The following is a 19,386-nucleotide window of genomic DNA, read 5'->3' on the forward strand; positions in this document are numbered from 1 at the left end:
CAACCTTCTCACATTCAAAGTCACTTAAATCACCTTTGTTTCAACATTCTGATGCTTGGGTTGAACTTTAGCAGATCATCTTAACTTTGTTCTGTTTGATATTTGCACCAACAAGCATTTGAACAGGTATACCTAACAAAGTGGCCAGTGAGTGTTTGTTCTTTAGAGAGCTATCATCACACACATAGCTACTCATTCAAAATTCTTCTTCTGTGGGTCATAGTCACTGTAGTTGAGTTTTATTATTAATCGGGATAGATTACTGACTTTTTACATCCAAAATACAAATCTTGAAGAAGCTATTATGTGCATGCAATCTAAATTTCATCACAGTTTCAGCCTTTGAAGTTGAGTAAGTCACTATTTATGAAAAAAATGAAGTTTAATGAAGCTTGCAGATTCAGTTTTTTCCTAAATCATTAATGACCATACTCCATAATTTACTATCCTGCCTCATTTTATATACCATTCATTGTTTTTTTATTTGTTTGCAGTCTCTCTCTCTCTCTCTCTGTTTGTATTACGATATCTGAGCCTCTATCGCCTCTATCTTTGTTTCACATTTTCTCTGATTTTCATTTTTTCCGTCAGCATCTGTCTTCCCTGCTGCTACCAGGTTTAGTAGGTCTCACAGTTCAGGCTCCAAGACTGACCTGAATTGAAATGTGTGGCCTAGTTAGGTGGGGATGCAGCCCATACAGTCTTTGCATGGTGCCTTTTCCAGCTGAATTAATGTTTTTCTGTCTGCTCTTTACTGGAGTTGTTAAAAGGCAACTGCTGCCAGTGCATGGCACATGAAAAAACCTGTTTGGTTGGTTTTTGGGGGGTTTTTTGTATGCTGTAATTGTTTTTTTTTTTATTTTTCATGTCCTTGCTGGGCAACAGCCATATAGCAGTGGGAGGTTTGGATCACATATAAATCTACCAGACCACAAGTTAACCTTAGTATCATCCGAGTCAGCCCCCCTTCAAGTCTTCTAATTACTTTTGTTTAAGTTTTTATTTTTTTTGTTTTGTTTTGAGATATTTTGGTATTACTTCCAAGCTGCTGTTGTTTTTCTTCACTTCAGGGAGCATGGGCTATTGCCGAGGTTTATTTTTAGCTACAACATCTGCATTTAATTCCACTATTCCCTTGCAGTCTCACAGCTGTTCTTTGTACTGCTTGATCAACAGCTGCTCCTTTTTATATGCAGGGCTCTGCATGCCCAATTTTATCTGAATCTCACATTGGGAGTCCAGTGCGGATGCAAGGTCGAGCTTCAGCCTGTTTAAATTTCTGTTTTATGTTCAAAAAAACAACCATACGCACAAGAATTCATTCAGCCCAGTAATGTGAATGCACTTCAGCATAAAAGATCTCTGAAAACATATTGGAGTTTGTTGTCCTTTGAATTTATTTGAATCGGACATGTGAAAGGGTTTGTGTATAGCTAATTTGCTTTAGGTTTAATGCACACGGGTACAGCTGGGCGGCAATTGTTTGCCACAGTCTCACAGAAAGTAAAATGCTGCCCAAATGTGAAGAGATAATATAAAAAACAAAGTGGCACATCTTGATCCATCCAAATCTCCCCAGCTAAGGTTGACTTAAGACTAAAACTATAAAGCTAATAACATCTTCCAGGTTTTGTAACATAAGGTCATCCATTCATCCATGTCACAGACTTTACCTTCATAACCAGCGTCTGCTTTGGATGTTTGGTTTTGCATGGGCCATTCCCCCAGCCATGACCAGTGGTGTAATGCTAGATGAACAAGTGGTATTATTGTGAATATTTGCCTATGCTTTCTTTCCGTATGTGTCCATACCAACACAAAACAGATGTCCATACATATTTGAACTTTGAACCACGAGGTCTGTCAACAAGATAATTTCCTTTTTATTTACCGACAAAAAAGCTGCCATATTGTTTTTAGCATTTCTTTTAGGTAATTATTGGGTTCCTTTAGAACCCGAATTCAGAAGCCATTTATAATTGCAACATCCAATAGGATTTGAAGGTAATGTCTTACGTAATGTAGACAAAAACATTTTAATTAATCTATCTACAATCTGCACTGCCTTTACTGATAAGTCAAGAGCAACAATAGTAGCTAAGGCTACGTGAGCAAAGCAGTCCAGCTTCTTTCCTCTGCAGGCTCAGAGAGCTGCTGATTGGAAAGCCATGCGCCAGTTTTCTGGCCTTTGGCTCAAACTTTCCAAAGACACACACAATAAAATATAGAGACGTGTTGCTGTGTTTTTCATTACTCCATTATTACCGAATCTGTGAATTAATGAGACTTTGGCATTCAGTTTATGCATCACTGGCAAGCAAGCATGTGCTTGCATTTACTTTATATTACACCACTGGCCATTAGGAGTGAGAGATACTAGCCTGACTCATGTGGATGTGTTCCTGCATTCAGGCTGTCATCTATCTTACCCTAAACTTGGCCGCTGCTCTGCACCATGGCTGATTTAAAACTCCCCTTCTTTATACTGAACCTTAAGGTGAAAACAGAGACTGTGCTGCAGTGTGTTTGAAATGTCTTCCTTATCGATGTCATCCCCCATTACCTTCCTTTGTGTGACCCTCCACCCATGCCTGCCATGAACCATGTGTCATTTGCCGTGATACTAACATGCTATAACTTCTTTTTATTTTTACCCTTTAACTTAGACTTCCTTTTTTATTCTTCAATTCAGTCTTGAAAAGAAAAAACAACCTTCCAGACTTGTATTTCTGTATTTCTGACCTATTTTTCTATCTCTCTCCCTCTTTTCCCTCTTTCTCTCCTGCTTCTTTTTTTCTCCGTGTCCTTCCTGTCTCCATGTGTGATCTTCTTGGGCACCTATGGACCATGACATTGCCATACACACAAATTTCTTTCTCTGTTTGTGTTTTTACTGTGTGTTTTTTTTTTTTTTCTTGTCACACTTTATTGCTATGATTATCACTCAAAATACTCTGTTGTGGATATTTATTTATTGTTGGTCAATAACCTCAGCTACCCTCGGTTGCCAATGTGTGACGTGCAGTCTGGCAGCTCTCCTTCTGTCCATGCTGACTGTGCTCTGGCTCCCATAAACTGATTGCATTCAAGGAGAAAGAGGATAGTCTGAGCCGTTCAAATCTTTGGCTCCAGACCTTTGCTTTCTATGCCTTTTGACCCTTGTGCAGCCACACACAAGAAAAAAAAAGTTGAAGAGTCAAGACATTGGTTTCATGACGTTATTACAGGGTGCTCAGTACTTGCATCAATCTCAGTTTTCTGGTTTTTAGATTCTGTTAATATTTTTTTCGTCTGTTTTCACTGTAATGTCATCTTGTGTATGAATAGATTCTGAAGGAGAGAGATTTTTAGGGTTTTGTCAATGTTGCGAGTTGGACGTCGGGTGCTCTTTCAGGATACAATGTAGACAAAGTATTGTAGCTTTGTTTTTGATTTGATTAGTAACACATTCATAATGCCTTAATGTGATCTGAAGAGGGGGTGATAAATAGAATAATTACACTGTTTAATTTTGTGTCTGCAGTGGTTTAATCAGACACGGAAATTGTAAAGAGAGTTTTATTTTGGACTTTACTGCCTATTAAACAAACACATCCATTCCACTGTTATGTCACAAATGACATAAAAGCATGAACACTGCATGAAAGCTGACACAAGGCATGATCCAGTATTCATGAATGTGCTATGCAGCTGCTTCAAAGCTCCCCAGTCAAGCATTATGAATGTGTTAACCAGGAGATGAGTACAAATGCTGTGCCTAAATTCTGGCTGTTTTTTTTTCTTCTTCTTCTTTTATACAAGCTTGAAATGTCTTGCTGTACAAATTGAGGGGAAGATAACATTTGCAGAGAAATTTAATATCGGTTATGGTCAGAGAACTCATTTTTTTCCAGACTCATTCTTAATTTTCAACATTATATTATGCTCATTTTCAAATACATTGTTATGTAACCGCCTTGTCAGGAGAGAACAGAAGGATGTGCAGAAAAACTAATCATGTTTTGTGAAGAAGTGTACATACTCTTTTCAAACTGATATTTGAGAAATCAGCTGTTATTTTGAGGATTCATGCTCTCTTTTTACCTGAAAGCAGTGAAATGTCAAAAAAAAAAACCATAAAGAAACAGCTGTTAAACACTAAAAAATTTTGTTTAAAAAAATGTGGAATTATTTTCTTCTCTATTCCTGAGACATTTTTGTAAGTGCTTATCAGTGTATTTCCATGTAACCATTGTAGGGTTGAAATAAATTGTTTCTTTTTCTTTCATGAAAGTAATGACTTTGAGGCTTTGGCGACTAAACATACTAAGATATCTTTGTCTGACTCTTCTGGGAAGCTGATTGTTAAGCTGATTTTAGCCCTTTTTTTCTCTGGAGCTTTAACAAAATGTCTGTATTCTGCATTCAGTGTTGCATTACATCAAACATGACTGTTGAACCCAGATGTTTTGAGGTCAGGGGCTTGGCTGTAGCCTAAGTGAAGAAGATAAAGTATGCATTTTGCATAAAAAGGGAACAAATGGTAAACTGTATATTGTATAGAGGCCTTGCAGCAGTGTAAAACAGCACAAAAATATGGATATTAATATGCAAACATTAGCTAAACATTAGAATGAAGCCAATATGCAACCCTGATGGCGCCGAGTAGATTCTTTTGGCTGTTGTTAGCTGCTACGATCTAAGCAACAAAATAATGTATCCAGTGTTTACACAACAAAGAACACCGAAATTTGATTTCCTTATTAAATGGCCGACAACATTGTTTGTAAGTCTTTCCGGACCACCTTTAATTTTTGTTGACCTGACAGCCAGGCAACCTAGTTTAAGCTATCAAAGCTATGAAAATCCGCAGTTACAGAAGGATTCTTACTTGTATTTTGTGATCTGACACCACTGTGGTTATGTTTTGCAAGGGTGGATGTTATCTATTCTGTAGCAACCTAGTCCACTAATTTTTTTTTTTTTTTAAAATACTTTACTTGAAATATGGTACTTCATAATAGCATGTCTAATGGCTAGCTAGCTTACTGCTAGCTTCTGTTTCCAAGCTCCTGTAGGTTTTTTTGCTGTTGTTGTTGTTGTTGTTGTTTTTTTTTCATGGAGGCCTGGTTTGATTGTAACAACATGGAGAACGGCCACACTAGCAACTGTATTGGAGTTAAAGAATTTAAATGTTTTAACTCTCAGTAATGCCTCAGTGCTTATTAGCTCTTATTAACTAACGGAGCATTTGGCTAAGAAATTGCTAATTACTTGAGACTTAACAAGGGAATAACCTTAGGCCAATTTAAATGCCCGTCTTTAACAGTGGCAATGAAAAGCTAGAGATTTTTAAAAAAGGCTGTCAGAGTTTGGGTTACTTAAAGTCCTCTATATAGTTTCCATTTGTTCCGACATTTGTTCGTCACTCTGCTGTACAACTCATTAAAGTTTGCAGAGTCATGAGAGATGACAGATTGCAATGCATAACTTAAGAGATTAAAATCACCTGCAGCCATGATCAACAGCATTTTAGTGTGAGAGAATTAATAAAGCATTGATACATTTTCAGTAATCACACATATGTGAATGGTCATTGTTTTTATTCCTTCTTGATGAGCATTTTCCATCATAGAGGCCAGTCATACAGAAAGTCCGTTTGCTGTAATGGCTAAAGCTAGCGTGTGTTTTAAAACCACTTTTCTCTGATTTATCACAAATTCCAGCTAAGCGGTACTAAGACTTGTGCTGCTGCTGGTAATTTGAGCCATATGGTCCAGATGGATTGGAGTTGATTATGTCTGTATTAAAAGTCAGATTCACATGGACAGATGTAACATTCATGACTGTGTAAGTGGAAGTTTCAGTAATACTGGAAATATGAAATAATTTATCTTCCCATCAAACGTGCTCTTGTGGCTTGTGAGTGCTTTAACATCCAGCACAACACGCACCTAACTAAAACTCATAAGGGCTCATAGAAAAAGTGTTTGCAGAAAAGAGCACTTGAGTTCCAAGTAATCAAATGTCACAGGCTTTTCCACTGAACGTATGATCTTTGATGGCCTTTTGATGGGACGCTAAGGTGAATCTATAATCTATAAGCCCATAAGCTCTCTGCCTGAGCCTTAGAATAGGCAGTATCATCAAACCTGAATAACATCAATATCTGTAACATCCCGTTTCTCTGAACGGGAATGAAGGAGAATTAGGTGTGAGGAAGAGGAGAGGAATTATCAGCAAAGAAAAACTAAAAGTTAACAAGGTTAGTTTCAAATGTTATTGACTTTTTTTTCCTCTGAGTAGTTTTCACTTTTGAAACGTGGCACCCCCGCCTTTTTATGAGTTGGGCTCTAAAATAAGATTTGTATTCCCTCCATTTATTATCCCTGGCACTGCGGTTTAATCTCAACTAAGTTCTGTCACAAGGAAAATAAGAGCTTACGACACCCTTGAGGTGTTCTTTGTCACTTTGTCCCCCCTGTTGTTCATCAGTGCCTACCGAGTAATGATAGTGCTGATCAGTGCTGAGTGATTTTCATTTTTGCTAATCAGGATCTCCATCTAAATGTCTGCATCAAACTTACTTGTATTGCATATAAACAGAATATTTCTCTTCCCTGAAGCAAATGGTTCAGGTCGCCCACTGCATACAGACTAAAGGGAAAGCTGCCATCTCTCTTTCTATTGGATTTTTCCTTTTTTTGTATAGCCTGAAACGTTTCTTCAGCTGGTTAGCTTGGTGTGATTAATGGCAGAAACTTCAAATCAAATGTTCGAGCATAAAACAATCCACAGAAGCGTCATTGTAATCATCGCTGTGTCGAAATATCTATTATGTTAAAATAGATACATTTTTTTTAAATTAATGATTCCCCTCTTTCCTCTATAAGCTTTACTCTATGGAAATGAGTCCAGAGTTCCTAACTTTCAAGCCAGCATGCACATCAGTTTGTAGCACTTGTTTTCATACCATCTTAATTTAAAAAGGGCTGAAATCCCATCTAGCCACACACCGCTCTCTGCATGAAGAGTTTCCAAGGATCTTAAATCAGTCAGAGAGGGAGTCGGTCGCCAGTTGAGCGTCACCCTGCCTCCTTGTGCCCCAAAAGAAAACTGATTCTGAAGCCGATTTTATTTTTAATGGTGGTGCAGTGCCACACTGTGGCAGAGCTTTGATGGAGGACGCAGACATGGGAATTACTGAAGAAACTTTTTTTTAAAGCCAAATGAGGTCAATGCAATATCCAGAAATAAGTGTTGTAGGTGGAAAAATAGACCCAATGAATGAAAGGAAAAGAAGAAAATAAGAGTCATGGGAAGTCTGTGATGGTGTCGAATGAACAATTTTAATGACAGTTGTTACATACAGTTGTAGAGCTGGTTGAAAAACGGTGACAGCCTACGTATTTTTACACCTCAGTCAGACCGTCTGTATTCCCCGTCTACAGTATAAACAAATTTGTCCTCAACTGGGCTTCTTCCTTTACAGATGAGGGGGACACTGTTTGCTTTTCTACAGTCTGTTGCATGCATATGGTTATTTTAATCACTGCAATGTTCAGCCTTCCACTGAATCTCAAACACAAACTGTTCTGAGACTATCTATTATGTGGGCCCTCTGGTGAAATAAATGTTGTTAAAATGTCTTAAACTGTATTTCTACTCTAAAATTAATATTTTTTTAATTTAGACTTGGCTGTTTTACTTATGGCTGAACCAATCCATCAAATGTAAAGCAAGTGCTGGAAGATTTTCATTGCATTTCTGCGTGGTTTACAGCACAAGTTTGTAAAGATACTGCAACCCACGGGCAGAGTTGCACGGTTGGACTCAAATCTAACTACTGATATAAAGGTGTTTCATCAGGGTACAACTGCACATATCTGGCAGTCTTATTGATTTCTCAGAAATGTGTGTAGTGAAATATTTTATCACATGCGGTCTGTTTATCAGCAGTCGTCTGGAAACCTGTCTCAGTACTGTACCCGACAAGCAAGTAAAGAGAAATGTTTGTGTAGTCCACCCTGACAGGTAGATTTGTGCTTTCTCCCTCAGTGAGAGCACTCGGTAAGAACCCCCCCCCCTCAGCACTGAATACATGGCACATGATTTATTGTGCCTGTTAAAATGCAAATGAAGCAATGGGCAGAGAAAAAAACAAGTGTTTTCTGCACCACTGTAGTCACCTATAAGTATGCAGAACTCTGGCATGCTCTTGCTATTTTCATCACAACCATCAGAGAAATTGAAGGTTTACATACCGGGCCAGCCAGAAAGAGGAAGATAGTGGATTTGAATTAAACGTCTTGGTTGGCCCAGGGCAGTGCTTTCACTTGTGAATGTATTTGTCATCAGAGTGCAGTAAGCACAAACATAACATCTTTAAGAGGCATAAAATGTTTTTTTCCTGCAAAGTCTGCAGCATAGCTGTCCATGGGCTGCGCTCCCGTCAGCATTTAAAGAGCGTTATGTGTGTCAACAATTGTTTCTACTTCAAAGGCCAAGAGAATTGGAGCTTTCATTTGGTCTAATTTATGTGTTTTAGTCTCCTTTTAATGGCACATTTACACGGTGCTTTTATAAAGTACTTACATTTGACATATTAGTGGCATAAACTGGCCCAATAAGGTTTCATCTTCGTTATGAGCGTTCATCACTCTGTTTGGCGATTTAAATCACTGGCAGAAAGTGTGATGTCATACTATGACATCTCATAAAGTAAAGCTGTATGTTAACAGTCAAATATTAGCATGGCAGTTATTGGTTGCAGGGTTGCATACGAGTAAATTGGTTACCCCAAATGACATATATGTGGTTAAAGATCCAGTGAATTTTTGTTTCCAAGTAAAGAGCATGTTAAGAGTTCTGCTGGCTCTTTACCTGTCACACACATTTAAGTATGATACTTCAGTGTGGCAGTTACTGCTTTTCTCCATTTCTAAGAGACATTGGCTTCCCTTTTTTTATATATATATCTATATATATATATATATATATATATATATATATATATATATATATATATATATCCCCCCCCCCCCCCAATGTGATTACTCAGCTGTACAAAATGACAGTTTTAGACACCAGTGCACATGGATTTAATGGAACTGACACTAAATCGTCACGTTCGTTGTGGTCACTTCAGATCAAAGTCTGTTTTGCTGGAGTAACTAGTGTATACTGATGTGGCAGTACATTATCTATATTTGGCCTTTTATCTAGAGAGTAGGGAATGTGTGAAACCACAAAATGGGCAGAAAACTGAAAGCACAGCTCACAGTGCTTCCTTACAGTGGTAACGCTGCTGTCATTTATTTATACTTTAAGCTTTTAGAATACGCTGCAGGCTGTGCAGAGGCCATTATAAATAGGGGTTCGTTCCGTAGTTCCAGTGAATCACGACTGCAGAACATATTTGTCACTGGCTGATCCTTTCCCTTTTTCCCATATCCAAGGCTGAGGGTATAAACAGTTAACATAAAGATGGTCCTCAAATTGCACAGCGCTCACATTCTCCTCAGACACTTTGATGAGCCCTTGATCCTTACCAGACCCTGGCGAGCCATTACAACAGTCTTTACTGCCTGAAGCAGAGCCAAATTGATACATGTAAGAGAGGCTTTAATTTAACTGAAGGTCTTCCAATTTGATTGCCTACTGGCACGGTAGATACCATAATAACAAACATAACCGGGTTGGAACTATAATTCTGACTTTACACGCTGAACACGAACATCTTTTCAGCTTTGATTTTAAATCATCTTCATATTAAATGCATGCCTTGATTGGGGAAATATTGTGTTAATACATGGAGGCAATACAGGATGTTCTGATGTTATCAGATTTTTTTCCAGGTTCTCCAGTCCAGAGGTTGTTCATTTGAAATTTACCTCAGGTATGGTTGTGAGGCTTTCACTAAACTTCGGTGTGAATGGGTGAATGTCACTTGTAGTGGTCAGTAAGGCTACAGTCACCCTGGGGAAAACCATGGCTGGAGACTGCAGCGTGACTGTGTGCAAGGAATTTGTGATTTTGTTGCCTTTGAAATCGTTGCTTCAAGGACGGAGGACGGGGTCTGCGACCGCTCACAGTCAGCTGTCATCTTCAAAGTAGCTTTAGTGCATCGTGACAACCTTAAAATGGCAATAAGATGGAGTGAGTCTGTTATCAGGTTTGTCAGTGGGGTCAAGTTGGCAATTACATGCAAACTGTCATAACACAGTAATTATATTTTTAACAAGTCAGCAAAAATGATCTGCGTAAACAGAAATTTGCATTTAACATAATTTCAAACTAACTACTTAGATTCAGAGTCAAGCTAGGATGATAGAGATTTGAAACACAAGTTCAGAAATGTCTGAACAAATAGTGATGTAGTTGTGTAGGTGTTCGCAGCCTTGCTTTAGGAATAGAACCAGAATACAACCAGCTGAGTCGAGTCGCCTACTGCTTAACAGACACATGGGAGATGAGGTTCATTCACTGGAGCAGACTGACTCAGATTAAGTGCAACATGTTTGTAATCTGTCTGCATTTATAAATTAGACTGCAGTTATTTGCAAATTTTTCCTTGTCTGTCTGAGAGTGACTGCAGACACTCCAGGTCAGACCAAGATTGTTTGGAGACACGTTGCCAGGTGACCTGTCTCGGAATCACCGGGCAACTACAAGTTTTTTGCAACACCAAGCTCTCTTATGGCTCACGCTGAAGTGTGACTGACCCACAAGACTAGAAATGGGCTGCAAAAATGATAAATACCACCCCTTTCTGATGATAAAGTAGAAATAGGTCTGAGCTCGGATACACCTGAATGTTCTGTTTTCGTAGAACAACACGAAGTTCATTGGATGAACAAGCTGAGATTGCTTTTTGTTTCTCACAGTCTCAGTAAGAAGCCAGATGCAAGTTGAGGAAGGCCTGTATTTATGTCTTTAAGTGTCCACTGACTATTACAAGAAATCTTGTTATACCTGGTTACCATGAATCCTGCTTACTGTGATTACCTCAGTCAAGGAAATACGTGTTTTTTTTAAATTATTTTTTGTCTTTTCTGTTTTTTCTGTTAGTGTAACTTATCCACATTTTTCAGTGGAGTAGTAAATCCCTTTTATTCTTTTCCTCAACAGGATTTTCCATTTTTATCCAAAGCATTACAGTTTATTCACTTTTTTTCTTAACAGTTATACAGTTTCTCCAGTATTCTGTTGCTGTTATCAATCAGATCTATTGTTTCTTCCAGAAGAAGGTTGAAATCCAGTAAGTCATAGTGTGCAGTGAAGTTGCACTGGCACGAATTCTGTGGCTCCAAGTTTAATCTCTAAAACAATTACAATTTACATAAAATATCACTCAATTTGTTAATTATTAATTAAGCATTAATAAAAGGTGTGATGCGCTAGTTCACAGACTGAGGTCACTACTACCTACTGAGGGCAGGGATAGTGGTTGCCCCATGATCGGAAGGTCGGGGGTTCGACTCCACTCAACGGCTACCCTCAGGTACCCCTGAGCAAGGTACCGTCCCTACACACTGCTCCCCGGGCACTGCATTGGTGGCTCTTTTTTTCTAAAGACTAGCAAGCAGCAGGTTGCACACAATGATAAAAAAGGTAGAAAATGTAGCTGTCTAAGCTGGCCTTGACCTCCAAAATCCATCTTTATGCCATTCTCTCTATAATCTGCATGTGCGTTTGTTTATTCGGAATAATCTATAGGAGAAAATGACCGGCATTTGTACTCTGCCTTCACAGCTGAATTAGAAATGTGTTGGCTGCTCACACATGCTGCTCAGGTAACCCTTCATAACCTTCACATTTCCAAAGAAAGTTTGATTGAAACTGGTAAAATGATTGGGCGGGTGTTTAAAAAAAAAAGTGAATTGCTAAAACTATGAGTACACATAGAATAGTCTGCTACAACATTGTTTTCCTGTGTTGTAATATATCCCAGTAGACTGTCATTGCAATTTATTTGCCCCTCATGCAGTTTTCGAGGCATTTTTTCTTATTGTAAAATATTTATGCAATGTAGTGTTTATATTTAATGGTGCCATATTGACACCTAAGGCACAAATATTAATAGTCAGTCCACAAATGTCTATAAACGTGTTACAAGCCTATTATGAAACGCCTAGTGACAAGAACAAGAATATGCCTAGAAGTCCTTTGAAGGCTACCGATAGTTTTGTCTGTTTGTATTTGTTTTGATTTGTTTTTGTCTTTGCAAGTTCTGTGATTCTGTATGAAATTGAACATAGTGTTTCAGCCACCGGGATGTCAAGAATAAATATAAAGTTGTTAGAAATTACATCAGTCCCTCTTGCACCGTTCATTTTCAACTCTCCTCTGAAAAGAGCGACACACATCTGAGGTTTTGACTGAAACCTGAAGCACTGTATTAAAAGCCTGATTGCATTCCTCATCATCTCTCTCTCCCTCTCTTTTTCTAACTTCCTTCCCATCCCCTCTCCTCTATATTTAAACCCTCTTCTCCTCTTCTGCCTGTTTTGCTTGTATATCCCCTCTCCCTGTCTTTGTCCCTTCAGACGCCATGGATGGTGGCTCAGGCATGGGCACCGGGGCCATCGTAGGCATCCTTATTGTTGTCTTTTTCCTGCTGCTGGTGGGCGTGGATGTCACCTGCTATTTCCTCAACAAGTGCGGGCTCCTCATGTGCATTGCTGTTAACTTCTGTGGGAAAGCTGGCCCAGGCGCAAAGAGCAAGGACATCGAGGAGGGCAAGGCGGCATTCACGTAAGCAAGCGTCATCTTTTGACTGGAACACAGATTATTTGTGGTGTGCCTACAGAGAATTAGCACATTTTCAAAAATACCTCTGATAAACCCACTGCCCATCATCAGAGAACCTAAGTTAGAGTGTAGCTGTTGGACTTGAAGCAAATATCAACATATTTCTCAGGAGCTGACTGAGAAGAAGGCAGAGCTAAAAAATAGAATAAATACTTAAGGGCTTAAAGTTATCTTTTGAACCATAAATACAAATCAATGCTTATGATTTATATAACTTTAGAATAAAGCCAGTAAAGATGTGTTTATTCAGACATTGGTTTAATCTAACTAAGCAGATGTGTTTATTCATCGGCATTACTGGCATTTTCTCTGCACAAGATAACCACTGGCTTCAGTGCCAAGTCCACCTGGTTACAGCAAAGATAAGAAAAGTCTCTGTTCCAATCACAGGTGGATCCCTGTTAAAAAAAACCCCTCGACTATTGTTTTTTCAGGGTGAAGGATTCATTTTATTAAGGAGCAGGAACTCTATGTTTTAGTAGTTTTGGGTCCTAAACCTTACCCAGCAAGTATTAAACTGAAATGGAATCAGTGGGTGAAAGGACATTGGTTTAATCTAACTAAGCAGACTGAAACTACTTGTTTAAGTCAGCCAAATCTCTTTTTTTAACTTATACAGTTCTAAAATAATAGTTTTATATTGTGACCAGGTTATTAAAAGAGCTGTTAGTATGAGGGCTTATTAGACTCCATTGATTCCTGGGTAGATGTGTGTAAGTACACACTAAAAACATGTTTTTAAGTCTTTGCCCACGAGTTCGAGACGAAAGAGCAAATTCCCAAGGTGCTGAGCTAAAGTGAAAGCAGGAAAATCTTTATATTTTATCCTTAGGGAAATTCCCTCAATTATTCAGCACCAACTGTAAATATTTAATGGCGCTGAAATGCAGTTACTGCATGTTCGCCTGTGTTTGATCAAACATTTTGTTCTATTCGTCGAACTGTCCGTCATCTCGCCAGCTCCGAACGCAACAAATAAATATTTCAGCTCTGACAGCTCGCACAAAACAAATTTAGTGAAAGTGCATCGTGAGAGTTGTGGCGTTATTTAGCACCCTGCGTTTAAACAGGTCACTCCCAACAATGCACACAGCTCAGCACAATCAGAGAGCAGTGTGATGATAACAACAAGGCCTCAGGGAAAACCTCCATTCAGAGCTTACAGGTCAATGCAGGTGGAGGATGATCAAAGAGGATGATAGGGTGAGTGCGTTTGACGGCTTGAAGTGCTATTGATGGGTTTTTGTATGTTTTAGCTCATTAAAATCAACCTGTTCATTTGACATTGTTACTGCCAGATTTTTCTCTTTGTAGGGTTGAAAAATAACACACCTAGTTAAGAGTTTAACAGCAAGTGCACTTAATTCATTACCCTGGTAACAATATTTCCGTTGGATAACAGCAAAGATGAGTGTAAGGAGCCTATTGTCGAAGTGAGAACAGAGGAAGAAAACACTCCAAACCAAGAAGGAGGAGGTGCCACCGAGCCCAACGAGACCACGCCATTGACAGAACCTGAGTGAGTGTCAAGAGTACAGAGAGATTAAGCAAATCATTGGTTTGCTCTGAGCAGAAACATTTTACAAATATATTGTTGGTCCGGCCCAGCTTTCATTCAAATATTGACCCAGTTCTCTTGTAAGCACTGTTATACATACCACAGAGCAGTGCTGTTAATTTACACTGCTATAAGCATTTTTTATGCAAGGCTAAAATGTCCCACTGTCTATACAGTATGTATGACCATGTATGACGCATCACACTTAACTGCCTACAGTGAACACTCAATAGAAATGATTCTGCAAGTGCTGGTCTATATGCACGGCCACAGAACCATGATGCAGGCTGTAGGGCGCTGCATTTTGGGGTCATCTCTTAACTAAGACTTTCCAGATTTTGTCATTTTATATTGAAAGTAATACATTTGCTTGACTTCCTTTTTTTGGCACAATTTCAAACCATTCAAATGTTATTTTTGCAACAAGAAGCAACAAGCGCAGCAACCAACTTAACAATTATCACAGTACATTGTTGTTGAAACTTCAGTCGTCTCATTTCAAAGCCGAGCGCTGTCGAATCTCCTTCTGAGTGAGTTTGCCAAGGTGCATAAATCATTCAGACACATTCAAAGCAAGAACAAACACCGCCTTCTGCTGGGAAAACTGCTTGTGAAAGACATCCGAGCATCTTAATCCTGAAACTCCCTCCATTCCCTTTATAGTTTATTGTTGGATTGTTTTATGTTTTCCCCTTACAAATATTTTGTTGCTAACATTTTGATTGTGTAGTCTCTTTTTTTTACTGCAGCACAATAGAAACCTAATCTGCTTTGTTTATCCCCCGACCTGCACTCTCCTTTTACCTCTTTTATTTTCCTTGTTGTCCTTGATTCCCTCACTTTTCTGCCCTCTGCTTCCTCCCCTGTGCCAACTCCCTATCTTTCCCTTTCCTACCTTGTTTTTCCTGCTTCTCCCCACAAAACAGGCCTGCTGCTGCAGACACCACGCCGATGGTGGTAAATCTGCTGTCCTCCACAGCTGCTAACTCAGTTACTGAGAGCTTTAGCACGGCACAAAGCAGTCCTGCTAGTGAGAGAACCACACTAACAACCAACACCTCCAGCCCAACCCAAGTGGCCCATGCCAAGTCTCACCCTAAAAACAGCCCTACAGCCAATTCGCATAAAGCTAACCCCCAACCTGATGTTGGACCTCTGGTTGACCTGAGCGACACCCCTAAAGTTGCCGCATCTTCCGACCCAACACCCCTTGTATCAGAGCTAGTCAGCCTACCCTCTGCTAATGCTGATGGGCCGCAGAGTCAGTGGGACTCAGTCAAAGCCCCTGACAGCACCCAGAATAAGGACTCACAAGTAGACGGCCTGACCAAGGATGTTCCTAATGCCCCGTGCACAGACTCGACCACACCAGCCCAAAATGAGTATGAGCACCTCCATATCTGTGTTTTTCCAAGTATCTCTTTGAGCCTGATAGCATCCCTTTAGCTCATAAGTCTTCCATTTCAAAGGAAAAATTCCACTTATGTATTATCAGACTTCCCCAAGCAGTTTTGCACTCATCAGGCATGTGGCAGAAAATAGCAGGCAGCTTTACAGATTAAGATTTGATTCCTTAAAACTTGTTAATTAGTTTAAATTTATTTCCTGGTCTCAATATTTTCCTAAGGTCTTTCCATTGCTATTTATTTAATGATAATTCACAGTCATAAATATAAAATGTTAGAGGCCAAAGCACGGAGCCAAATAGCAGTCATAGTGGAAATGACTGTACTTGTGTTTATCTTAAAAACATTATTCTCAAAGCCTCAAACCATCATGTTTCGGAGATTAAAAACTTCTTTTTTTTCTTTATTATATTGTGAAAGATCCCACATTTATTTAAAAAAAAAAGTAAATCTAAATGACTCATCAGTAATTTTAAGTAGTGCTCCCTTACTGGAGGTTTTGATGGGTCTTTTTATTCCCTAAAAATATGCTGGGCTGTTGCCTGGTATCAGTGTTAGAAACTGTAGCAATGGTTGAGGCGGAGGTTAAAAACATTACCAGCAGCAACAGTTGCAGCACACCTAAATTTCAAGACAGAAACTGTTAAAATAATTATGCAATTTAAAGAAAGAAAACAGCTTTGGGTGTAAACAGGCCCTAATTTTCAAACATTGCATGAGTAGTAAACCCAAGTCTTTTTTAAAACATGTACCCATAGTTTTTAACACTATATTGCACATTATTCAAGAACATTATGAATTTTAGGAGTATGCAAGAGTGGAATTTTCCTTTAATGGTAGCAAGGATAATGATCTACTGGGATGCTACCAGTGTAGCATGCTACCAGCATGCCTGTCATCAATCAAGATCCACCACCTTCCTCCACCTGTTTGTTTATTCACGTAGTAGAGACAGATTTTCTCCTACCATACCATACATCTAAGCCACCTCATATTCCTCATCATCATGGGCAGATTGTAGGAGAATGATGCATTTTGTTCACCTTCTGGGGCATCTAGCAATACCCACTGTCCTAATATACAAAAAATATATGCAATCATTCTAATCAGTTCATTAAACTGGGCTTTTATTTTTATTGGTGCCGACTGCAGGTGTTTGAAACATTCATAGCTGGACGATGGTAAATGGGTTAGATGGTTAAATTTACCTGAACATTGTAGGCACACGTCTTTCCCGCTTTAAGCTGCATGCACATGAGTTTCCCACTCCTTAGTGTTCTGGTTTTTGGCTTCTTCGTAAAAGCTGAGAAGCCGTGCACTCAACGTGGGTGAAATGGAATTAATCAAACAAGATCAAGGCTGACACTTACATCTAATTCTTTTTCATGTACAGAAGATTACAACTTAAATTAAATTAGCTGATGATGTAAACATATTGCAAAATCTGTAAAATCACAATATTTAAAATTGCTTTAAAAAGTTTATATTTTTAAATTAAAAGGTTTCCTTTGCTCTAAAGCCACTTGTGAAACAGCAAAATGCAAGTTTGAGTGAAAAAGACTTACAAGTACCATCTTACGAGTGCTAGACTCAGTTTAAAACAGGATTTAATTGTTTCCTTAGTTTTGTGCAAATATCGGGACTCTAAATCTAGCCCTGAGTGCTTGTTTTATCATAAGCAACAGAAAATATGATCAAAAGCTTTAAATTCATCCCTACAGTGTTAAAATCATATATCACATGTCAGTCTTTGTAAGTAGTTTTTAATTGACCTCTTAAGCTGCTATCTTAAAACAAGCAGCAGTAGGTGAATGCCAGAGACTACAACCTAAGCTAGGTGCAATTAATAGACTGTAAGTGATACAGTTAATGGTGCTTAGTTTGGCATAGCTGGGGTTCAAGTCCTGCTGCGCCATAAGAAATGTTTGTGTAGAGAACTCGGCAGAAGAATTTTCAGTTGAAATCGCTCAAGTAAATTAAAAAATTCACCAAGCAGCAGCTTTACTGTGCTCTGTCCTCTTCATTGTGATAAGATAATAGGTGGTGAAGGCCAAAAGAAAACTGTCAGTCCCTCAAATTTCTCCCAGACACTTCTGTTTTCTGTCTTAATTCTTGTAGAAGCTGTCATTTCAGTGGCGGTATGACAGGTTATTATTTGGAGTTTTGGCCCTACGAGTGTGCAGATTTTCCTGATTTTTCTGACAGTCTGAGTATGGCGAGGAAGCTGCAGAAGATAAATTACAGAGGCTTACTGACAGCCACTCCTTTTCTCTGCCTTCTTCATCTCATACTTTACTCACTTGGATGGCCAGAGGAAGATGTCAGTGATGAAGTATGGGGAGTTGAGAGGTAGTTGGAAGCAGGGCTCTTGTCAGCTCAACATCACCTTGATAAAACCAAACTTGTCATCAGGGGGATTTTTCTTCATAACTCTGACAGGACTGAAGCACAGCTCTCCCACTGATCTATGTGGTGATCCTTCTTCAGCATCCCAACACTAAAATGTCTTGTCAGACTTCTTGTGGGTTTATTGGGTATCTGAGCGGTAGAGCCCTTCTCTGGACTTATTTTAACAGAAGAGACGAAATAAGAGCAGACCATTTACTATAGAATATGTACCTTTAAGAATTCATTATTAATAGATGTATTACACTCATTATTATTCCTAGATTTTAAATGTATCTTTAACATTGATCTAATGATGTGTCTAATGTGACCTTGACTCAACAGCCAATGCAATTGTGCACTTGTGAATAGTTTCTGATGATGTAAGAATGATTTTAAAAAGTGACTAATACCCTGCGTAGCTCTTTAGAAGCTTGCATGTGCTTGAAATACAGTTAGACTCACAATGATCAGTAATTTGGTTCTCAGTGAAGTTGAGAGTAACTTGAAACTGGAGTAACTGCATAAATGACTCACAGATGTGAATTCTACTGTGTAAAGGTCAAAAGTTGAAACAAGTTGATTATAGAAGAGAGGGTTTAAGTGGTTAGCGTTGTCGCCTGTTACCAGGAAGGTCCTGGGTTCAATTACCCAAGCTGGCATGTCAAGCCTGTTGTCCCCGTCCCCACGTGGGTTCTCTCTGGATACTCCGGCTTCCTCCCAGAGTCTAAAGACGTACTTGTTAGGTTAATTGGTCATTCTAATAGGATAGGCAGAATTTTGAATGAGCAACAGTACAGTGCTAATGTCAAAACAATGGACTGCTGCTCTGTGTGGAATATTAGTATAGTGAAAATGTGGAAACAGATGGCAGAAAATACATTTTTGTTTAAACTTTTTATATAGTTAATTGCACAATGCAAACCTGTATAGTGCAGTGAAAAAGTATTTCCCCCTTCCTGATTTCTTCTTTTTTTGCATATTTGTCACATATTTAAAATCAAATACATTTCAATATTAGACAAAAATAACCCAGAGTTTGCATGTTCTCCCCGTGTTTGCGTGGGTTCTCCCCGGGTACTCCGGCTTCCTCCCACAGTTCAAAGACATGCAGTCAGTGGGGTTAGGCTACTTGGAAACACTAAATTGCCCATAGGTATGAATGGGGGGGGGGGGGTGAATGTGAGTGCGATTGGTTGTCTCTGTCTATATATTAGCCCTGCGACAGACTGGCGACCCATTCAG

The 19,386-nt window shown here is 39.0% G+C and overlaps 1 protein-coding gene across 10 annotated transcripts in view; it reads left to right on the forward strand.

Moving 5' to 3' along the window:
* Window positions 1-19,386, forward strand: part of ncam1a (neural cell adhesion molecule 1a) — a 259,254-nt gene that overhangs the window by 232,721 nt on the left and 7,147 nt on the right. For 5 of the 10 annotated variants that reach the window (XM_063485231.1, XM_063485233.1, XM_063485234.1 and 2 more), the window contains 3 exons: window positions 12,528-12,735; window positions 14,195-14,311; window positions 15,277-15,732. In XM_063485231.1, the coding sequence (XP_063341301.1) occupies window positions 12,528-12,735; window positions 14,195-14,311; window positions 15,277-15,732 (781 nt within the window). Of the gene's footprint in view, window positions 1-2,994; window positions 5,797-12,527; window positions 12,736-14,194; window positions 14,312-15,276; window positions 15,733-19,386 lie in introns of those variants that run through there. The other 5 variants (XM_063485238.1, XM_063485239.1, XM_063485240.1 and 2 more) reach the window with 2 other exon arrangements.

This window comes from Pelmatolapia mariae, linkage group LG10_11 (assembly GCF_036321145.2).
Source record: "Pelmatolapia mariae isolate MD_Pm_ZW linkage group LG10_11, Pm_UMD_F_2, whole genome shotgun sequence".
Classification (NCBI taxonomy): Eukaryota; Metazoa; Chordata; class Actinopteri; order Cichliformes; family Cichlidae; genus Pelmatolapia; species Pelmatolapia mariae.